Source organism: Abramis brama (genome assembly GCF_963993115.1).
Source record: "Abramis brama genome assembly, chromosome: 10".
Lineage (NCBI taxonomy): Eukaryota > Metazoa > Chordata > Actinopteri > Cypriniformes > Leuciscidae > Abramis > Abramis brama.
This window is the reverse complement of record NC_139972.1, coordinates 34,306,350-34,326,968: the sequence shown is the minus strand read 5'-3', so window position 1 is coordinate 34,326,968 and position 20,619 is coordinate 34,306,350. Positions and strand designations below refer to the sequence as shown.

The following is a 20,619-nucleotide window of genomic DNA, read 5'->3' as shown; positions in this document are numbered from 1 at the left end:
TCAAATTAATCAAAATGGATTTATCACGTTTATACTACTGTATATTATTCAGAAGTAAACATTGTAGCTGACAGTGTGTTTATGTCAGAATGTTTATTTTTTAAACCACAACCTTCTAAGTGCTTCTTTTACTGATATATTTAACAATATCTTTTGCATTTCTCATCCAAACAACATCAAACTTGGCACTGCACTTACTCGTGCCCAGACAGCTGTCGAGTTTGAAATCCATCGGAGTAACGGTTCGACAGAGATATGCGAATAACAGACAGGATAATTAATTCAAATTAGTCGTTAGATTAGTCGACTAATCGATAAAATAATCACCCACCTAATCGTTTAATTAATAATCGTTTACCCCAGCCCTAATATATAGGTGAACATATAGGTGCATATAGGTGAACATGTAGGTGCATAGGTGAACATGTAGGTGCATCTATAGGTGAACATATAGGTGCATATATAGGTGAACATATAGGTGCATATATAGGTGAACATATAGGTGCATATATGTGCATATATGTACATATAATATAGGAAAACGGCCAATTTTATATATGTCACTATTAAAAACCTATATCAAAACCTATATTAAAACATGTTTATATAGGTTATTTCCATGTGGGCAAGGCTACTTAACATGAATGTGAGTGCATTAGATATGAGAGTTGACAATGAGGCCGAAACCAGCATGTCCAGTTCAAGTAGGCTTTGACTGTTTAACTTTATTTTACATTATTTTATCTATCCATTATGTTGAAGATACCTTTTTGAAGGATATATTGGTTTACTTATGCACTTTTTGAACACTTGAGCTTAAGTGAGACTTGAGTGTTTGTAGGCGTTTAAGAGGCTGTTGTGTTAACCTAGCCTAGAAATCTAGACGCACCCTAGCGGCAGCAAAATTTATTTTGCAGCCAGGGTAGTCTAGCAACTCTCCGTTGACTTTCGAGCTGGAAAAATCAAACTCCAGTCAGGCCAATCAAATCATGTATAGAGTCGGTGGGCGGGCTTAACATAATGACGACAGAGTTGTGACGGTTCTGTGTGAATTCCCTGCTACTTGAAAACAAAGAATGGCTGCTGAATGGTCTTTGGAAGAATGGAAGAATGGTCTTTCGAATCGGCTTTGGCCGCAACTCTGGAGGACTTGGAGTTAAGCTTTTCTTTGAGAAAAGAACAAAGAACGACTACAAACACATCTTTCTTTTTAAAGAATGATTTAAGTGTCGTTCTTTGTTCTTTTCTCAAAGAAAAGCTTAACTCCAAGTCCTCCAGAGTCGCGGCCAAAGCCGATTCGAAAGATTCTATCAACTAGCTCCGCTGGTGGAAAAACACTCTGGTTGGTTGTAGCGCTATCCTGTTGCGTGCAGAGGTAATATGAAAGACAACCGTTAATCCCGCCCCTCGGATTGAGCCGTGCCAATGGTGAGTTGCCAGACCTAACATCTAGGCCTGGCTTTCCAGGCTAGTGTTAACCTTGATTTATTGCAATATTGAGGTGTCCAGTTTTATTTTGAGAAGCATATGTTGCCTCTGACATCTGACTGTCTTATAGCTGAATGTAGGAAATACTACACACACTATCGGTCTATTATTTTTATTTTTTTAATGTTTTTATTGAGAATCCCTGACACAGTTTGGAGAAAGATATTGTAGTAAGTCACAAAAAAATATTTTCAGTCTTCATATTTTCCACCATGGGAAATTTATCCTCTTAGGGTCACCACAATCACAAGCCTCATTGGGACTGGTCTTGGCCTTTTGACCAAGGGACTTAATTAAAATGTTTCATGTCTAATTAACATGAAGGTCCATTTATCTTGGACCACTGGGAGACGGGGTTAACAGTATACTTTCCTGGGATGGCCAAGGGACCATATTAGAAGTGAAAACAACTTAATGACCTGCAAGTCGTTAATTGAGTCTTTGTTGAGTTACATCATTTGGTGGTGTTTTATCAACATTTGGTCTCATTAACATCGAGTGATCTTTGACCTGCAGTGCCTTATGTTTGGACACAGAGATACATTCACAAACAAAATATCAAAACTAGCATATTATAGTAATTAAAATGATACGTTAATGTTTATTTTTGTATCATTAATATAGTTTGAAATAAAATAATCTTTCTAAACATCCAGAACTGATATCTGTAGAAACTTACAGTATTGTACAACTCAAAATATATGTTTTTTGTTATATGATATAAGCATAATTCATTACTTTAATCTTTTATTTTTTTTTCGAAGGAAGTTTGTTATCAAGAACTTTTTTTTATTATTATAATATACTTCTTATTTTCAGTAGCATGTAATTCTAGCACAATGGCACCACCTGCTGGTTAACTTAAGCTAAGCACCACAAACACTCATGAAAATGAAATATTATAGATAGTGCCTTATTTTTTCAGAATTTGATTGTGTGATGAAATGGGTTCTCTGGTATCAATCAATCAATCTTTATTTATTTATTATTTATTTAACATTTATACATCATATGAATTATAAATATAGCTAAAATCAGCCTGTGTACAAGTTTTATTAATGTTCAGTAAGAAATTATTAATTTAACTGATATGAGCAATTACTTCTGACATGAATTTAAGCGTTGTGCTTAGCATTTTCTAAATAAATGAGCAAAAACCAAACTGTGTTATCCCTGCTGTTTTCTATAAAGATGTAGGGAAAATAAATGTGATCAAGGCAGCACTGAGTTCTGCTTAGTTTCTATTGCTGTTTGAGTGATATGTTCAGTTCACATCATATATTTTGTCTAGATATACCCAGAGCCATATAGAGCTAACTTTTATATATAAGAATTGCGACAACTTTTTACAGCAATGGCGGCTCGTGGAGCCTCTCAATAGTTCTTCAGTCCAAAGCAATGTCCCAGTGTTGTCAGCATTGTCCAGCATTCAGTTTTCGCTTTTCGACATAACTCCAGAATTCAGGCTCTGGAGTCCGGTTCAACATCTAGATCCTCTGCAAATCTTCACCCAAAATCTGTGTGCCCAAGACGAACCCGCTTTATGAAAAATGAGAAAAAGAAATAAAGCCCTCAACCCCAGTCAATGTTCCAAAGCTGCGACAGGCACTGATAAATCATCCTAACCGCTGCTTCGTCAATTATTTAATAACGGGACTTATCCAAGGTTTTTTAGCAGGATTGTTATGGTTGCCTAATCATTATTTTTCCTGTAATAATTTGCTTTCTGCTGAAAAAGAACCTGAAATTGTCGATTTTTTGTTGGAAAAGGAAGTTAAGAAAGGATTCCTGATTGGGCCTTTTGATAAGTTTCCTTTCTCAATTTGTCGGATTAATCCTATAGGGATCGCTACTCGAAAATATTCAGGGAAGAAGCGCTAAATTTTTTACTTGTCTGCCCCTCATAATGACGGTGCTCAAAGTATCAACAGTCTTATTCCTCTAGCTCTGTTTTCTCTGTTTTATGCAACTGTTGACGACACAATTAAATTCATAAAAATAGCAGGTAGGGGTGCATGGCTCGCAAAGGCAGATATTTCAAACGCCTTTAAAGTTATGCCTTTACATCCATCGCAGTGGCATTTATTTTCGGCTGTCGCAGTAGTCCAAAAATATTTGATACACTATCAGAGGTGCTATGTTGGATTCTCCTTAATAACTGCAAATTACCGCACATGCTCCATATTTTAGACGATTTTCTGCTAGTGGATTATAAAAATGCAAAGCCAGAAAGATGCATTTCGGCGTTAAAACACACTTTCGCCAATTTAGGTGTTTCCCTTTCTGAGGAAAAAACTTTAGGCCCTCTTAAAGTTATCGAGTTTTTAGGCATTACATTAGATCCCAATTTAATGCAAGCCTCGTTGCTCCTTGAGAAATTAAATCGCATTAGAGAAATCATGAGAAATGCTCAGATGTCCATATCTTTTTCAAAAAGATTTGCTTTCTCTACTAGGCCTTCTTAATTTCGCGATGCGTATAATTCCCCAAGGCAGGTCTTTTATTGCCAGACTCCTCGATCTATCCAAATCAGTTAAAGATCTTAAGGACATAGTTACCTTAGATGCAGGCTGCAGATCAGATCTCAGGTTCTGGTCTTTGCTCCTTGAAAAATGGAATGGCATTTCTTTTTTTCATTATGATGATCTGGAGTCTTCTGCAGCCATTAAATTGTATACAGATGCTGTGCCTTCTGTGTTTTGTTTTTTTGTGTGTTTTTTATGGTCAGTGGTTTGCTAGTAAATGGCCAAAGGAGCTGCTATCCGTGCCTGATAATAACATGTCCACCGCTCTGTTGGAATTATATCCCATAGTAGTGATAGCTTGTATTCTGTGGGGCAAACAATGGTCTAGAAAACAAATTCTGTTTTTTTGTGACCATGAGGCAACTGTTAATATTATTAACAAAGGTCGCTCATCAGTTCCGTTTATCAACAGATTCGTCAGGCGCCTTACTTGGTTATCTGTCATGGATAACTTAATTTTTCGAGCTGCTCACATTCCAGGCTTAAACAATCAAATTGCTGATTCTCTTTCTCGATTTGAATTTCAGAAATTCCACCTCCTGTGTCCAGGTTCAGCGTCAGCCAGCTTGGTCTGCCCTTCTTTCAGACAAACCGTAATAGATTAGACATGACCCTTCAATCTTATTTACATTCAGCAGCCAAGTACATGCACAGTGGTCTAACAACATTGACATTAAAAATGTATGACACTGCTTGGTCTCATTTTAGTTCGTTCTGTGCCACCTTCTCTGTAGATGTACTTCCTGTCAATGTTTCATATGTTAGTGCTTTTATAGTCCACTATTTTGAGTCCCGTAAAATGCAGCCTTCATCCATTAAAATGTAACATGTTGTATCACTCTATAGTAGCATTCTAAATAAACTGATCAGGGTGAATGGGCACAGTATAGTTAACGTCTAAGTTCAGAAAGGAGAATTGAGACAGCAATTTCAACACAACTTAAGAAATTAAAGAAAATGTACTGTATTGGTACCAGTTTGTGAACATACAGTTAATAAAACAAAAACAAAAAAAATACAATCAGGCCTGTTGAGTATAACAAATAAAATAAATGGTTCCCCAAACACAGAAAGTATTTTCCTTGTGTTGTTATTTGTCTTTTTTTCATTTAAAGTCTGATCCTTCCAGGAAAGAAAAATGAAGTGGTCCAGAAGTGGTCATGTGACAGGGAAAGAAGAGAAAAAAAAAAAGGAATTTACTACCCGGGTAGTTTTAAACTCAGTTTCACTCAAAGTATCCAAAGTGTATGGTGTGTTGTATTCTCTTATCTGTTTGATGACAGATTAAGGATGCTGAGCTCGCTCCAGAGAAAGATGCGTTGTGACATCAACTAGGCACTGTTGGCTTGCCGTTCTCTTGTCCATGGTCAACTCAAGAAGTACACATCAACCGGAAACAAGAAGGAAGAAAAAAAAACAACCTGCATAATGCAGAGAACTTGTCACTCCTTCACATTATATGAATTGACAACAGATATAAATCACATGAAATTTCAGATCTTTTGCTTTTCTTTGTTCAATTGTATATTAACTCATTAACTTGGTTTACAAAGAAAATCCTTGGAGAATATTCCCACTTAAATCAACATTAAACAGAGCAATGTCTGACATATTATTATTGTAATATGACTCAAAACTAAATGAAACTACTAAATGTCATATATATACATATTCATCAAATCACTTACTCTGATTATTTTACAACAATATATCCCCAGAGTTAATTAACATCAAACTATCGTCAAATGGCTCTGTTTACACAAACCAATGCACATTAATTAGTATGTGACGCAGTTGATTTTAACATCACATTGGATTCAACTCCAATTGGTTTAATGACAAAACTATCCTTTATCTCTTCGTCACAACATGCATATTTCAATATTTACTCATCATCAGTTAGTTATCAATCATATTTCTCATAAAAATTCATCAATTCGTCTCCTGCTTAATGGACTTAAAAAAGAGAAACCTAAAGGCAATGATCATCGTCTCCCTCTCACACTTCCACTTTTGAAAAAAATATCACATCTGAGAGAGGGATGCTTTGGGATTTATTCTGGTATGATGTTAGAATCTGTTTTGCTTATGGCTTTCTATGGCTTTCTCAGAGGTGGCGAGTTTTCAACACGCACAGATTCCTTTAATCCGTCACATGACCTCACAATATCTGATGTTTAAATTTTTTCTCACCACTTCACCATATTTCTAAAGCACTCAAAAACTGATAGGAACAGGGAAGGATCTTTTCTTTATGTTTCTGAAACTAACTCTGCTTTTTGTCCTCTGTCGTCTATGTTGGCTTATCTCAGGGGGCGACCACAGCTCGTCTGGAGGACCCATTATTTACAACGGAGGAGGGGAAGCCTATGTCCAAAGCCTGGTTTGCATCCCGTTTCCACCTGCTTTGTCAATACTGCGGGCTTCCGCCAGAGTGTTATTCGGCTCATTCATTGTGCATAGGGGCTGCTACAACTGCAGCTTCCTCTACTCCTGTTTCTACCCTTAAAGCTATGGGAAGATGGTCTTCGGCAGCTTATGAATGGTACTTCCGGCCAGATACTCGAGCCATCCTTGAGGCTCAGAAAGCTATGAGTGATGCTTGTGATCTGTAGTTGAAATAAATATTGCTTCATTAACTAATGGGCTTATTTAATTACAGCTTAATTAGCTCTAGCTTCATTCCTCTTGCTAGCTTCATGTAGATCTATTGGCTTATTCTTTTTAACTAAATAGATTGGCTTCTTGAAATGCTCATTTTGATCCTCTGCTGACTCTTCGATTTAGCAGGAAGCAGGATTTAGCAGCAGATTATTGCCTGGTATGGTCTGTTTGGGGGGGATTTGTTTTGCTGCTTTCCCAGTTTAAATGGGAGATTGTCCCCAGAAGCTGCTGCTGTTCCCTGACTAGCTTTCATGGAGCTCATGAAAAGGATGGGAAATTCAGAACAGGGCCATTCCGCAAAATGTAACTTTAACAATCATGCAAATAAAAAATTAGAAAATTTGACTAAAATAATTGTCTATGATATTTTTGACTCAAGTGGTCCTGACTGAAATTAATAGTACTTAACTGAATGAAAGGCACTGAAATGCCTTTTGTTCACACAGTGCGCGTTCCTGAGACTGAACATGGCAATGTTACTAGGTCCCCAACCCGGCATCGATGCCAGCATCAATCCCGGGTCGTGTTTGCGTTCACACAGAAGGCGTTCTGGCAATTTACCGGCAATTTCCCGGGATCAATGCGCTGTGTGAAAGGGGCTTATGATGCTGTTATCTCAAGCAGGATTGTCATCGGGGTGCTGTGTTGCAGTTTTGCATTTTCCACAGATGCTGGCAAATCTGATTAATTTGTGGACAATGTAGCCTGCAAGATGGAAGATAATACATTTCTCAGTTTTTTTGAGGTCAGGTGCTGTTCTGTTCTCCACCATCAGCTGTTCCACTCTGTCTGGTGGAGTGACATTTTGTTTCACTGTGTCCAGGAAGTCTGCCAAAAAGCTACTGTCATCTTCCTGGTAGCTCCCAGACCTGATTGTGGTGAGGAACTGCCCTACAGATATAATTCTCAGTGCATGATGTAATTCCACTGGACTTGGTATGGGATTTTTAGACCTCACACAGCTGAATGTATTTTCAAGGCAGTCTTGTGTGAACCATCTCTCCATGTATGCCCAAAACTGATTTTGTTGCCATTATCACCCCTGTTTGAACAGGCTTCCAAAATCTCTTATGACCAATCTTCATCCAATGGAACAGATGGATGATATCCTGTAGGATGATGATGGCCTTTTCATACTCCTCCATCTTGAACCTGCTCAGTGCTGTAATTGGATGGTGAGATGACATAAGATCAAACCAATGATCCACTTGCTCCAGGAACTACGCAGTAGTCAGACTGTAAAAAATTGCGCTGTAAAATAACAGTAATCTACTGGCAGCTGTGGTTGCCATCAATGTACTGTTAATTTACAGCCCTTTACTGGTAATTTACAGCTCTCCTTTTTTTTACAGTATGTTACCGTAAAAATACCATATGGAAGGTAACTCATATCATTTTGGAAACCGATTGCTTCAAACAGTTTGAGTTCAAAACTAGTATTATACTGATAGTATTGTGAACTTACTTCATTTGAGTCCACTGAAAATTAATATATCTTAATATTAAACTGCAAATACCTAATGTGTAATAGTGAATTCATTTTAAAACATGACTTTAACTCAAATCTTTGCCGTTCGTATTTAGCAAACAATAGCATGCATGTATGTGCTAATGTACTTAACAAGGAGATCATCTGAGTAACTACTCAGTTCCCTTTCATTCGGGAACTCCTACGTCTCGTCTGAGGAGTTTCCAACGAATTGGGATCACGCTAGGGAGACCAATTGCCTTCGAGTGAATTAAAACGAGCCAATGAACATTGGCATGCAACATTTGCATTCCGCAGCCCGCCTACGAGTGCGGGTATAAAGGTGGAAGCAAGCGCATGCACAAATGCTTTCTGCTTCGGAGCCGACCGGTTGTGTCCTCTGAGTGTATGAGCATTTTGGATTGTGTTTCCGTGAGCTCAACGAGTCTGCTGTTTCGAGACCTCTTGGTGTTGGTGTTACGGCGCGGCGCGGCAGTGATCTTCGCGATCTCCTGGATCCCATCTGTCACTTCCAGCGATCTGCTTTTTCAAAAGAGCTGTTGTCACAGCTGGTATTCGGTTGAGTGCACACAGCGGGCTTGCAGTTTCCCCGCTGTGTTGCCGCGTTTATCCCTGCGTGCTTCAGCACACTAAAAGAGTTTTCTCTGAAAGAGCAACACAAGTGAAGATTGCGTCCTTTTTAAGGATGACGTTTCACCCATGTGTTTCTGGGTGCGGTCAATATCTGCCGCCGGTTGATGGTCACGATCGCTGCCTCACGTGTTTGGGCCTCGTGCACGCTGAGGCAGCGTTTGTGAATGAGTCATGTTCTCATTGCGGGAACATGACCATCGCGACACTGAGATCGAGACTGAGCTCCCTCAAACGAGGGGGAGTCCCTTTGGCGATTCCTAGATCTAATGCTTCTTCTGGTTCAGTTCAGAAAAAGCCTAACCCGCCGGGTGAAAGACCCCCACGGGCCCCTCAATCCTCCGTGTCACTGCTATCGGAGTCTTCGACGGAGACAGCCGGGCCATCTCGTGTGGCTCCGGTTGTTTCCTTCGGAGCTCCACCGGAGGACCAGATGTCGATCGCTGCATCTGAGGGAGAGCGGTCATCTTCTGGGGATGACGACCCGGCAGCGTTGTCCGAGCCGGACACGGAAATGGCTGCTATGCTAGCCCGGGCGGCCGCGAGTGTTGGGCTCGTGTGGAATCCTCCACCGTGTCCCGAACCCTCGCGGCTCGACGATTGGTATCTTGGGGCGGGCCGTGCTGGTTCTCAGCGTGCCGCTCCAGTGCCTTTCTTTCCGGAAGTGCATGACGAGGTGACGAGATCGTGGACGGCCCCTCTGGCGGCCTGACACAGGTCGACTCCCTCCTCCTCCCTCACCACTCTCGATGGCGGGGCAGTGAAGGGATACAAGGGCATCCCCCCAGTGGAATGGTCTGTGGCGATGCATCTGTGTCCCAAGACCACGTCCACCTGGCGGGATAACCCCTTGCTCCCCTCCCGTGCCTGTAGGTTCTCTTCCGGTCTGACGGGAAAGGCCTATAGTGCATGTGGAGAAGCTGCTTCTCCAGGTTCACCAGGCGAAAGCGCTCTGTGACATGCAGGAGGGTGGTACCAACCCGGGGGTGCTACAAGAGCTGCATACGGCGACGGACCTCACCCTACAGGCGACAAAAGTCACCGCACGTTCCCTGGGTCGGGATGATGTCCACTCTTGTGGTCCAGGAGCGACACCTGTGGCTCACCCTGGCTGATATGAAGGAGTCGGACAAGAGTAGGCTCCTGAACGCGGTGGAGGACTACGCCCAACAGTTCTCCGCCGCCCAGAAGCAGTCGGAGGTGATCAAACACATCATGCCCAGTCTTCACCGGCTGCACCTCCGGCTGCTCATCGCCGAGGGCGACCTCCTGCCGCCGCCTCCACCCCTGCTCAACCTAGGCAGCAGCCTTCACCTAGGCAGCAGGGTGCCGGCCGCAAGAGAGCTGCCCAGCCCGCTCGGAGTGCCTCTAAACCTCCAGGCAAGAGGAGAGGGAAGAGACCCTGAGATGGGCGACCCTGCTGCTCTTCAGGAGTGTGTGACTGCACCACTCCTTCCCCCGGAGGAGGGCCGGGTGGAGAATCTTTTGTTTCATTTTGTTTCCTTGTTTCCCCTCCTTCCTTCGCCTCGGGGCAACGAGCAGTTGAACGCCTCCGTGCCTTCTCTGCCGTCTGCCCCTGTGTGGAAACAGGTTGGTGTTGCACTACACACCCAGACTCCACTTCCGGCCGCTTCAGTGCCTCCGGAGTCGAGTCCCTGTCTTCCACCTCGCTGCCCCACCCCGGGTACGCCGGTGGTCTGGGTCGGCTCACTGGTACGGTTCTTCGAAGCCTGGCTAGCGCTTCCCAGGCCGTCCCGGTGGCTCACCCGTACTGCCCGGCTCGGCTATGCAATTCAGTTTGCCCGCCGGCCTCCCAAGTTCAGGGGCGTCCGCTCATGTGCGGAGCTGCGATGCCCCTGTACTGAGGAAGGAGATCGACATCCTGCTGGCGAAGGATGCGATCGAGCTGCACAAGCTCCCGTTCAAAATGTTAACGCAGAAATGCATCTTCGAATGCATCCGTCTCCGGGATTGGTTTGCAGCGATCGACCTGAAGGACACGTACTTTCATGTTTCGATTCTTCCTCGTCACAGACCGTTTCTTCGGTTTGCGTTCGAGGGTCGAGCATATCAGTACAAGGTCCTACCCTTCGGGCTGGCCCTGTCACCCCATGTCTTCCAGTCAGTGCTCAACTGCCTCAAGTCCTTTCAAGGCAGGTCAGCCTTGAAACAGCACTGAAACAGTTTCAGAGGCTCCTGGGGCATATGGTAGCCGCAGTCGCGGTAACGCTGCTCGGCTTGCTACATATGAGACCGCTTCAGCGCTGGCTTCACGACCAAGTCCCGTGATGGACGTGGCAGAGCGGCACGTTCTGGGTGAACATCACCCCGCACTGTCGCCAAACCTTCAGTCCTTGGTCGGACCCTGTGTTTCTACGGGCCTGAGTGCCCCTAGTCCAGGTGTCCAGGCATGCTGTGGTTTTCACAGATGCTTCTGCCAACGGCTGGGGGGCCACATACAACGGGCATGCAGTTTCGGGTCTGTGCTCATCTGAGGTCGCTTCAAGCCATTCATGTCCCTGGTGTGCTAAACCGTGCAGCCGACGAGCTCTCACGGACCTACCTCAGAGACCCTACCCTACGGGCTAGTGCACATGTGTATTCCTAGTGCCTCCCTTCGGGCAGGTTTTGGGCTCCGCAGCGTTCCCTTCAACATCTTGGGCACGCTTTCCCAGTGTTATCCAGTGTCCACTGAGCGGGTCTTGCGGAACAGCAGTGTGACTCTTCCCAGCTAAGCTTCCGCACATAAGAGATAAGTTTCAAGAAACTGCTGCTGAAGCTTAGGCAGGGCGCTGGAAGGGGCCAGCACCATGGCGTTTTATTAGGGATCCCAATTCGTTGGAAACTCCTCCGACGAGACGTCTCCGTTCCCGAACGAAAGGGAACGTCCAGTTACATATGGTAACCCTCGTTCCCTGAGTAGGGAACGGAGACGTCTCATCCCGTCGCCATGGGGCTGGACGAAACCGTCCAGCTCCTCAGCGAAAAGCATTTGTGTATGCGCTTGCTTCCGCCTTTATACCCGCACTCGTAGGCGGGCTGCGGAATGCAAATGTTGCATGCCAATGTTCATTGGCTCGTTTTAATTCACTCGAAGGCAATTAGTCTCCCTAGCGTGATCCCAATTCGTTGAAAACTCCTCCGACGAGACGTCTCCGGTCCTTACTCATGGAAAGAGGGTTACCATACGTAACCGAGACGTTACTGCTTTTAAATAAAGCAAACATGCAGCATAACATCAGTATTCCTCTGCTCATCTTTGACTGAAGCACAGGCTCTATTCTCCAGCAAAATGGTGACCCACAAAACTAATTAATTAAATTAACAGATCTCAGCAAATATTACTGAATGCATTTTATATTGCTGTTTTAATGGAAAACAGCATGTTACAGTGAAAATGTGGCTGTTTTTTTACAGCAATTTTTTACAGTGTGGGTTCCTCCTAGGGCTTAGTGGCCACATACGTGGACAGCACATTTTAGCTCTTATGTCCACAATTGTGTTCACTGCTGAATTGGTGGTGTTATGGACATGTATGGGGGTACTTACACTGCCATCTGGTGGTGTCAGAAGTTTATAACAAACTACGGTCAAAATTCAAAATAGCGGTGAACACAAGGGAAGATTCAAGTGGTAGCTCCATACACAAACGTCGACCAGCTAAGAAGTTTTGTCATATTTCATGGCTTATTCTGATTTAGATATTTATAAAAGCCTTGTATATTTGTCATGACATGCAAATTTGATAAAAAAAGTGTAAAACTAGCAACTTTGTAGGTCACTAAACATGACGTACATGTAAGTGTACTTATGGACTGAAGCTCCTCGAAAAAGCTAATATGCTAGTAAACATGCACACACGTAAAATGGGAAAAAAAACTAGCTCTGATGCAGCTAAAAAGCTGTACATGGTCCCAATGAAATAAATAACAATTAAATCACTAAATACATCCATCCATCCATCCATCTTCTTCCGTTTCTCCGGGGCCGGGTCGCGGGGGCAGCAGTCTAAGCAGGGATGCCCAGACTTCCCTCTCCCTAGACACTTCCTCCAGCTCTTCCAGGGGGGACACCGAGGCATTCCCAGGCCAGCCGGGAGACATAGTCCCTCCAGCGTGTCCTAGGTCTTCCCCGGGGTCTCCTCCCGGTGGGACATGCCCGGAACACCTTCCCGGGAAGGCGTCCAGGAGGCATCCGGAAAAGATGCCCGAGCCACCTCAGCTGACCCCTCTCGATGTGGAGGAGCAGTGGCTCTACTCTGAGCTCCTCCCGAGTGACCGGGCTTCCCACCCTATCTCTAAGGGATCGCCCAGTCACCTTGCGGAGAAAGCTCATTTCGGCCGCCTGTATCCGGGATCTTGTCCTTTCGGTCATGACCCACAGCTCATGACCATAGGTGAGAGTAGGAACGTAGATTGACCGGTAAATCGAGAGCTTCGCCTTGCGGCTCAGCTCCTTCTTCACCACAACAGACCGGTACAGCGACCGCATTACTGCAGAAGCTGCACCGATCCGTCTGTCAATCTTCCGTTCCATCCTTCCCTCACTCGTGAACAAGACCCCAAGATACTTGAACTCCTTCACTTGAGGCAGGAACTCTCCACCAACCTGAAGCGGGCAAACCACCCTTTTCCGACTGAGAACCATGGCCTTGGATTTGGAGGTGCTGATTCTCATCCCAGCCGCTTCACACTCGGCTGCAAACCGTCCCAGTGCATGCTGAAGGTCCTGGTCTGATGGGGCCAGCACGACAACATCATCCGCAAAGAGCAGAGATGAAATCGTGTGGTCCCCAAACCTGACACCCTCCGGCCCCTGGCTGCGCCTAGAAATTCTGTCCATAAAAATTATGAACAGAACCGGCGACAAAGGGCAGCCCTGCCGGAGTCCAACATGCACCGGGAACAAGTCTGACTTACTGCCGGCAATGCGAACCAAGCTCCTGCTCCGGTCGTACAGGGACCGGACAGCCCTTAGCAAAGGACCCCGGACCCCATACTCCCAGAGCAACCTCCACAAGATGCCCGCGAGGGACACAGTTGAATGCCATCTCCAAATCTACAAAGCACATGTGGATTGGTTGGGCAAACTCCCATGAACCCTCCAGCACCCTGGAGAGGGTATAGAGCTGGTCCAGTGTTCCACGACCGGGACGAAAACTACACTGTTCCTCCTGAATCCGAGGTTCTACTATCGGCCGTATTCTCCTCTCCAGTACCCTGGCATAGACTTTCCCGGGGAGGCTGAGAAGTGTGATATAGTTGGAGCACACCCTCCGGTCCCCCTTCTTAAAAAGAGGGACCACCACCCCGGTCTGCCAGTCCAAAGGTACTGTCCCCAACCACCACGTGATGCTGCAGAGGCGTGTCAGCCAAGACAGCCCCACAACACCCAGAGACTTGAGGTACTCGGGGCGGATCTCATCCACCCCCAGTGCCTTGCCACCGAGGTAGTCAAGAAACTTGACTACAGCTTGGGTGATGGACGAGTCCACCTCCGAGCCCTCAGCCTCTGCTTCCTCAATGGAAGACGTGATGGCGGGATCCTCGAAGTATTCCTTCCACTGTCCGATGACATCCCCAGTCGAGGTCAACAGCTGCCCACCTCCACTGTAAACAGCGTTAGTAGGGCACTCCTTCCCCCTCCTGAGGCGCCGGACGGTTTGCCAGAATTTCTTCGAGGCCGACCGGTAGTCCTTCTCCATGGCCTCACCGAACTCCTCCCAAGCCTCTCTTTACCCGAGTGTCCAAGACATATGGCCAGAGGTCAGATGAAACAACCACAAAGTCGATCATCGACCTCCGGCCTAGGGTGTCCTGGTGCCATGTGCACTGATGGACACCCTTATGCTTGAACATGGTGTTCGTTATGGACAAGCTGTAACTAGCACAGAAGTCCAATAACAGAACACCACTCGGGTTCAGATCAGGGGGGCCGTTCCTCCCAATCACGCCCCTCCAGGTGTCACTGTCGCCGCCCACGTGGGCATTGAAGTCCCCCAGTAGAATGACGGAGTCCCCAGTCGGAGCACTTTCCAGCACCCCTCTCAGAGTCTCCAAGAAGGCCGGGTACTCTACACTGCCGTTAGGCCCATAGGCGCACACGACAGTGAGAGACCTATCCCCGACCCGAAGGCGCAGGGAAGCGACCCTCTCGTTCACCGGAGTGAACTCCAACACATGGCGGCTGAGCTGGGGGGCTATAAGCAAACCCACACCAGCCCACCGCCTCTCACCATGGGCAACTCCAGAGTGGTGAAGAGTCCATCCTCTCTCAAGGAGTGTGGTTCCAGAGCCCAAGCCGTGCGTGGAGGTGATCCAAACTATCTCTAGTCGGAATCTCTGAACCTCATGCACAATCTCAGGCTCCTTCCCCGCCAGAGAGGTGACGTTCCATGTCCAGATTCACACTTATATTCCGCAAGATTCTAGCATATCTAGACAGACATGGCTGGGCAAAAATGCAATGTTTCCATGTTGTTTTTACTCTCAGATAGTCAAAACATGTTCAAAAAATATGTGTGTATGTGTTATTAATACATTAAAAAACAGTCAGGAAAAAAACTGCTGTGTTCAAGGCAGAAATAAAGAGTTTTTCATTCTATTACACGAAGGTGACTTTATTGTGTTTTATGGAAATTCGGACCATGAATCCACATATGTGGACATAATTTTTCTCTAAAAGTACATCATATCAAAAGATGATGCTTAGTTGTTATTCTAATTAGGTTCCAATAAGCCCAAATAGCAAAGAGAAATAAAAAATGCATGTAAAAAAAACAGCTTGGGCCTTAAGAGGTTAAGATTTGGGGATTTTTATTTCCAATTATTAATAATACAATGTGATACAATTTTATATAATGAAGTGCTCATTTGCATATTACTTTAATGACATGATTAGTATAGACTGACATATAAAAAAAAAAAAAGTGTTCACAAACCAGGCAATCAGCATGAGAATAGTCTCTCTCTCTATATATATATCACCAGATCAACCTTTTACAGCACTGTCAAACTAACAAAAAGAGATTGTGGTAAGATTTTAATTATTTATTTGCTTGTGTCTTTGAAGAACCAGCATATGCTACCTTTAGAGTACTGAATATTTCCGTTTATATAACAGGACTAAATAGCTGACTATCTGAATGATTATTTTTAAAATGATCTAACTTTTAATTTCAAATCAACTAATTTTTATTATGATGTGCATAATGATATCACTATCATAAAACTCTGCCTATTATTCCAGATGCAGAAACCACTAGAGAATGAATCCATTGCCTTATTTTTTACACTCTCTGGACTAAATGAAACGGTGGGGAAAAGATTTGTGTTTTTTTCATTGACTGCATTGTATTATCCATTAATTGTGTTGTGTAATGTAACCATAATTTACACTGTAATCTCGCATAAGAAGCTTCATGAGCCAATGTATGTCTTTATATGTAATTTGTGTGTAAATGGACTTTTTGGCACTGGTGGATTTTACCCTAAATTCATGTATGATTTATTATCCCAGTATCATGTGATTTCTTATGCTGGATGTTTGATTCAGATATTTGTCATTTATTCATCTGTTCTGTGTGACATTTCAACATTAACAGTGATGGCATATGACAGGTATGTGGCAATATGTAGACCACTTGAGTATCATTCAGTAATGACCAATCAGAGGGTTCTTGAATGTATCCTTTTCTGCTGGCTTTCTCCATTTTTTTGCATGTGTGTTGCAGTTATATTAACATCAAGACTAACATTATGTGGCTCTAGTATTGAAAAGCTATATTGTGAAAATTGGTCAGTTGTTAAACTTTCCTGTTTGTCTACAACAGTAAATAATGTGATTGGGTATGTAATCATTTTGATATATTTTGGACATGCAATATTGATATTTTGCTCATACATTTACTTGGTGGAAAAATGCATAAAGTCAATTGAGGGCAGGCACAAATTCATACAAACATGTGTACCACATCTTCTTGCATTGCTCAATGTGACTGTTGCTTTGCTGTTTGATGTGCTGTACACTCGTTATGGTTCAAAGAGTTTGCCACAAGATTTGCGTAATTTCATGGCCCTGGAATTCTTACTCATACCACCTATTTTAAACCCCCTCATTTATGGACTAAATCTGACAAGACTACGGAAGGAAGTCATGAGACTGCTTTTCAAAAAAGAAGTGGAAATATCGGATTGAATATTGGTCACAAACAAAGATTTTATTACCCTAGACATTCTAACACTATTTCTATGGAAATTGTTTTATTGAAATGGACAGCATAACAATTGTGATAGCTTGGTTTATCTTTTCATATATATATATATATATATATATATATATATATATATATATATATATATATATATATATATTTTTTTTTTTTTTTTTTTTTTTTTTTTTTTTTTTTTTTTTTTTTATTATTATTATTATTATTATTTTTTTTTCAAATGTTAAAAATGTGTATGTTCCTTTGATGTAATTTAACTGTCATACACTGATTGTGCTTGAATGGAGCTATCAAAGCAGCACACGTCTTAATTTTGTCCGTCCATAACAGGTAGAGTCCCATATTCATTAAAGACAAACACACATTTCTTAAGAGGAGTTAGAAATGGACAAGGGAACATGTAAACCCATTTAAAACTCCGATGTCTATCACTGTTCGCTATGGCCATCAACTTTCTCTTTATTCTATCTACAAATGTTACCCCCTACCTTCAGAACAATGCACTTTCACACCTTATTTCTTCCCAGGGACTTCTGAAACTAGCACTTGACTGACATTCACTGTCATTGCAATCCTGTAAATTAACACCCCACGGAAACACATTTAACTGAAATATTTATTAACACTTTATTTTACAGTGGATTTATTACATTACATGTATTTATTATACCAATAACATTAAATTATGCTTAATTTTATGCAACTAATCCTAAACCAAACACTAATTCCAAGTAACCATATAGTAAGTAGCCTAAATCTTGTGACTCTGTACTTAATTGTATTAAGGACAGATTAAAAAAAAAAAGTGTTAACAAATATTTATATGTGCTATGTGTGTGTCTTGGACATACAAATGCAATATGAATATATTGAAATATAAATATATAAACATATTGCTTTGTCCGAATCAAATTACAATTTAACCCCCTTCCTGGTCCCAGGTGGTATTGTTTCGAAGGCATAAAGCAGTTTATATCTTATTTAATTTTATTCTATAAATATATTGAATTGTTGTCAGAGAAAACATATTAAAAATAAAATCTGAAAAGTATAAATTATCTCTGTGTCATCATCCATTATAATGACGCAATATTTTTCATCTAAAACATCAGTCATAAGCCTTATTTGGACAGGTTTTTTGACCAAAGGGATTTAATTGTTGTTGGAATGTCTAATTAAACCTGAAAGTCCATTTATCTCAGCCCACTGGGAGATGTGGTGGTCAAGATGCTGTCCTGGAATGGTCATATGGTCATGCTGATGTGACAGATGTTAATATTCATGAGTAGATATTCACAATGCAAATTAATGTATTTCACGATCCTTCCTGTCAATTTTTATTTATTTACCTTATACTAATTTGTTTAAGAATATTTGGTTTTGAACATAATTAGTGTTCATTTGAAAAGGGAGTTTTATGATGTATTTGACGTCATTGCCGTTCGGGTAACGCTGCGTCCTCAGACTATGGCAGGTCTTCGGGGCCAAAAGTCTTTAACCCTCTGGGGACCAAGCTGTTTTTGGGGTCCTTGAGATGTTCTGACATGCCTTGACATTTGTGCTTTTTTCAGTTATTTATAAACATGTTAATGGCAAAGGTGTAAATTCACTCTATATAGCACAAACAGGGCTACCATAATATGCGAGCAACGTGTATGTAGATGTTTGTATTTTTAAGAGAATAATGTTTATGCGTGGTTATTGGAAAAAATTAAAATGAAAGTTGCTGAATTAAGACCACAAAACACATATTAAATATGTGTCCACAAGACTTTTGACTAATGGATGTTGTCCCTTTGAGTTCTAGCTTCAAAATGATGTAAAAATAGTCTTGCTTTATCGTTCACAAAAAAAAAATACATTGATTTAAATGGTGTAAAACAGGTTTTGCTTGGAAAGCCAATATGCGAGGGGGAGGAGTAGTTTACACCTTAGATTACAAGGATCCCACCCACTCTGCATAATGAGCCATTCACTCAGGTGTGAAACTGACTGAGCCACAATGCAAGGACAAAAGATGTATTTAGAAGAAGACTTATATTGACCATTTAAGATTTCGCTTACATCTCTCTTGTAAATATGTTTTGCTATTTTATTAAAAATGTTACAATTACAACAATAATTACAATTTCAACAATATTTCAAGTGTACTCTTTCTTTGTAAAAAAAAAAAAAGATTATAGGCCTACATTTTATCATATGTATTCATTAGTTTGAATATAGCCAACATTGGAACATCTAACATCTTAGTCTATGAATTTATTTTTGACAAAAATAGTATTTTTTTTGCAGTTTAATACGTTGCTTATACAAATACATTTTATTTCAAAATATTCCAGTCGATTTTTACTCATCTCAGTAGGCTATAGCAAAGCAGTTTATTCTTTCACACACAGATGCGCGATTCATATTTAGGCTAAACAGTCTTTACAAATATGTCCCCTTCATTCATCTCACAGAAAGGCGAGTCATATTATAGAAATGCGATTCATCTTTTTGCGGTTTACATAGGCCTACACTAACGTTATTCCATAACGTTATTCCACACGTGAGAAAAGAAAACAACCTACCTCACTCCTCAGCGGAATCTGCTCCTCATTTCAGGAGATATTGCTCCTCATCAGCACTGTTCTGAGGAATCTTTTCTCCATAAGGTAGGCTATAATGTCTCACTCGCGAGGAGTCGCGACACGCTTTGTTTACAGCTGATGTGGGCGTTTCACAGCTCTGAAATAGTTCTCAGAATTTGCGTTTGAATAGCACGCGCTCTCCGGGGAGTGGTCACATTACTGTGAATTAGCTCGGAATGAGCTCGACAGGAGTCGCTCTCTTTTTATACAGATTACAGAAGCTGAGAATATTTGTTTTTTATATAAATGACTTCATTTAAAAGATGCGATCTCAAACTTTATGCCCGTGGGTCTGTTTGCCTGTTTGACTGAATTTTCGCGGAGTTATAGATCATTTTCGAACGTGTTTCAAATGGGAGTTTACTGACAGAGAGAAGGCAGAAATCGCATCATGTTAATTTTTCTTTATTTGTCAAAAAGCAAAACACTTTATTTTTATTGTGAGTATACAGAAAAAAAATAGAAACTGAACATGATCGATTGATGTATTACACGAAAATGAAAGATCAAAATTAACAGAGCATTTAGTGTTTATTTTCATTGCTAAAAAAAAAAAACGAGCAAAACGCGCGGGCGCGTTTGTGGTCCCCAGAGGGTTAAACGAAATGCGTGATTTTTGACCGTGTCAACACGCACCGTTGACAAGGTTCTTTGTCATCTGCCTCTGTCAGTCCCATGGCCCGACCAGCGACCTACTCAGGTGAGGAGGAGTGCAGCAGATTTCTACTTCAATGTTCCCTTTTTTTTGAGATGCAGTCTTCACAGTTTTCCACAGACTGTGCCAAAATAGCATTAATCATTACCCTCCTTACAGGCGCGTTTCACCAGTCACGCCGCCTTCACACTGGCAGTTGAAACCAGCTCCGTAATACGCAATACGCCCCCAGCGGACGTCGTACTACACCGTTGAAAAGCGTCGGAAGCGAGTAGAACAAAAATGGCGGAGAGATTAACGGTTGATTTTGT

At 42.3% G+C, this 20,619-nt stretch overlaps 1 protein-coding gene across 1 annotated transcript; it reads left to right on the top strand.

Moving 5' to 3' along the window:
• Positions 1-16,044: 16,044 nt before the first annotated feature.
• LOC311091252 (olfactory receptor 6N1-like) lies at positions 16,045-16,992 on the top strand (the record flags this gene model as incomplete). The annotated part of the gene is made up of 1 exon (XM_084127071.1): positions 16,045-16,992. The coding sequence occupies one exon, from the start codon at positions 16,045-16,047 to the stop codon at positions 16,990-16,992; it is 948 nt and encodes a 315-aa protein (XP_083983197.1).
• Positions 16,993-20,619: the final 3,627 nt, after the last annotated feature.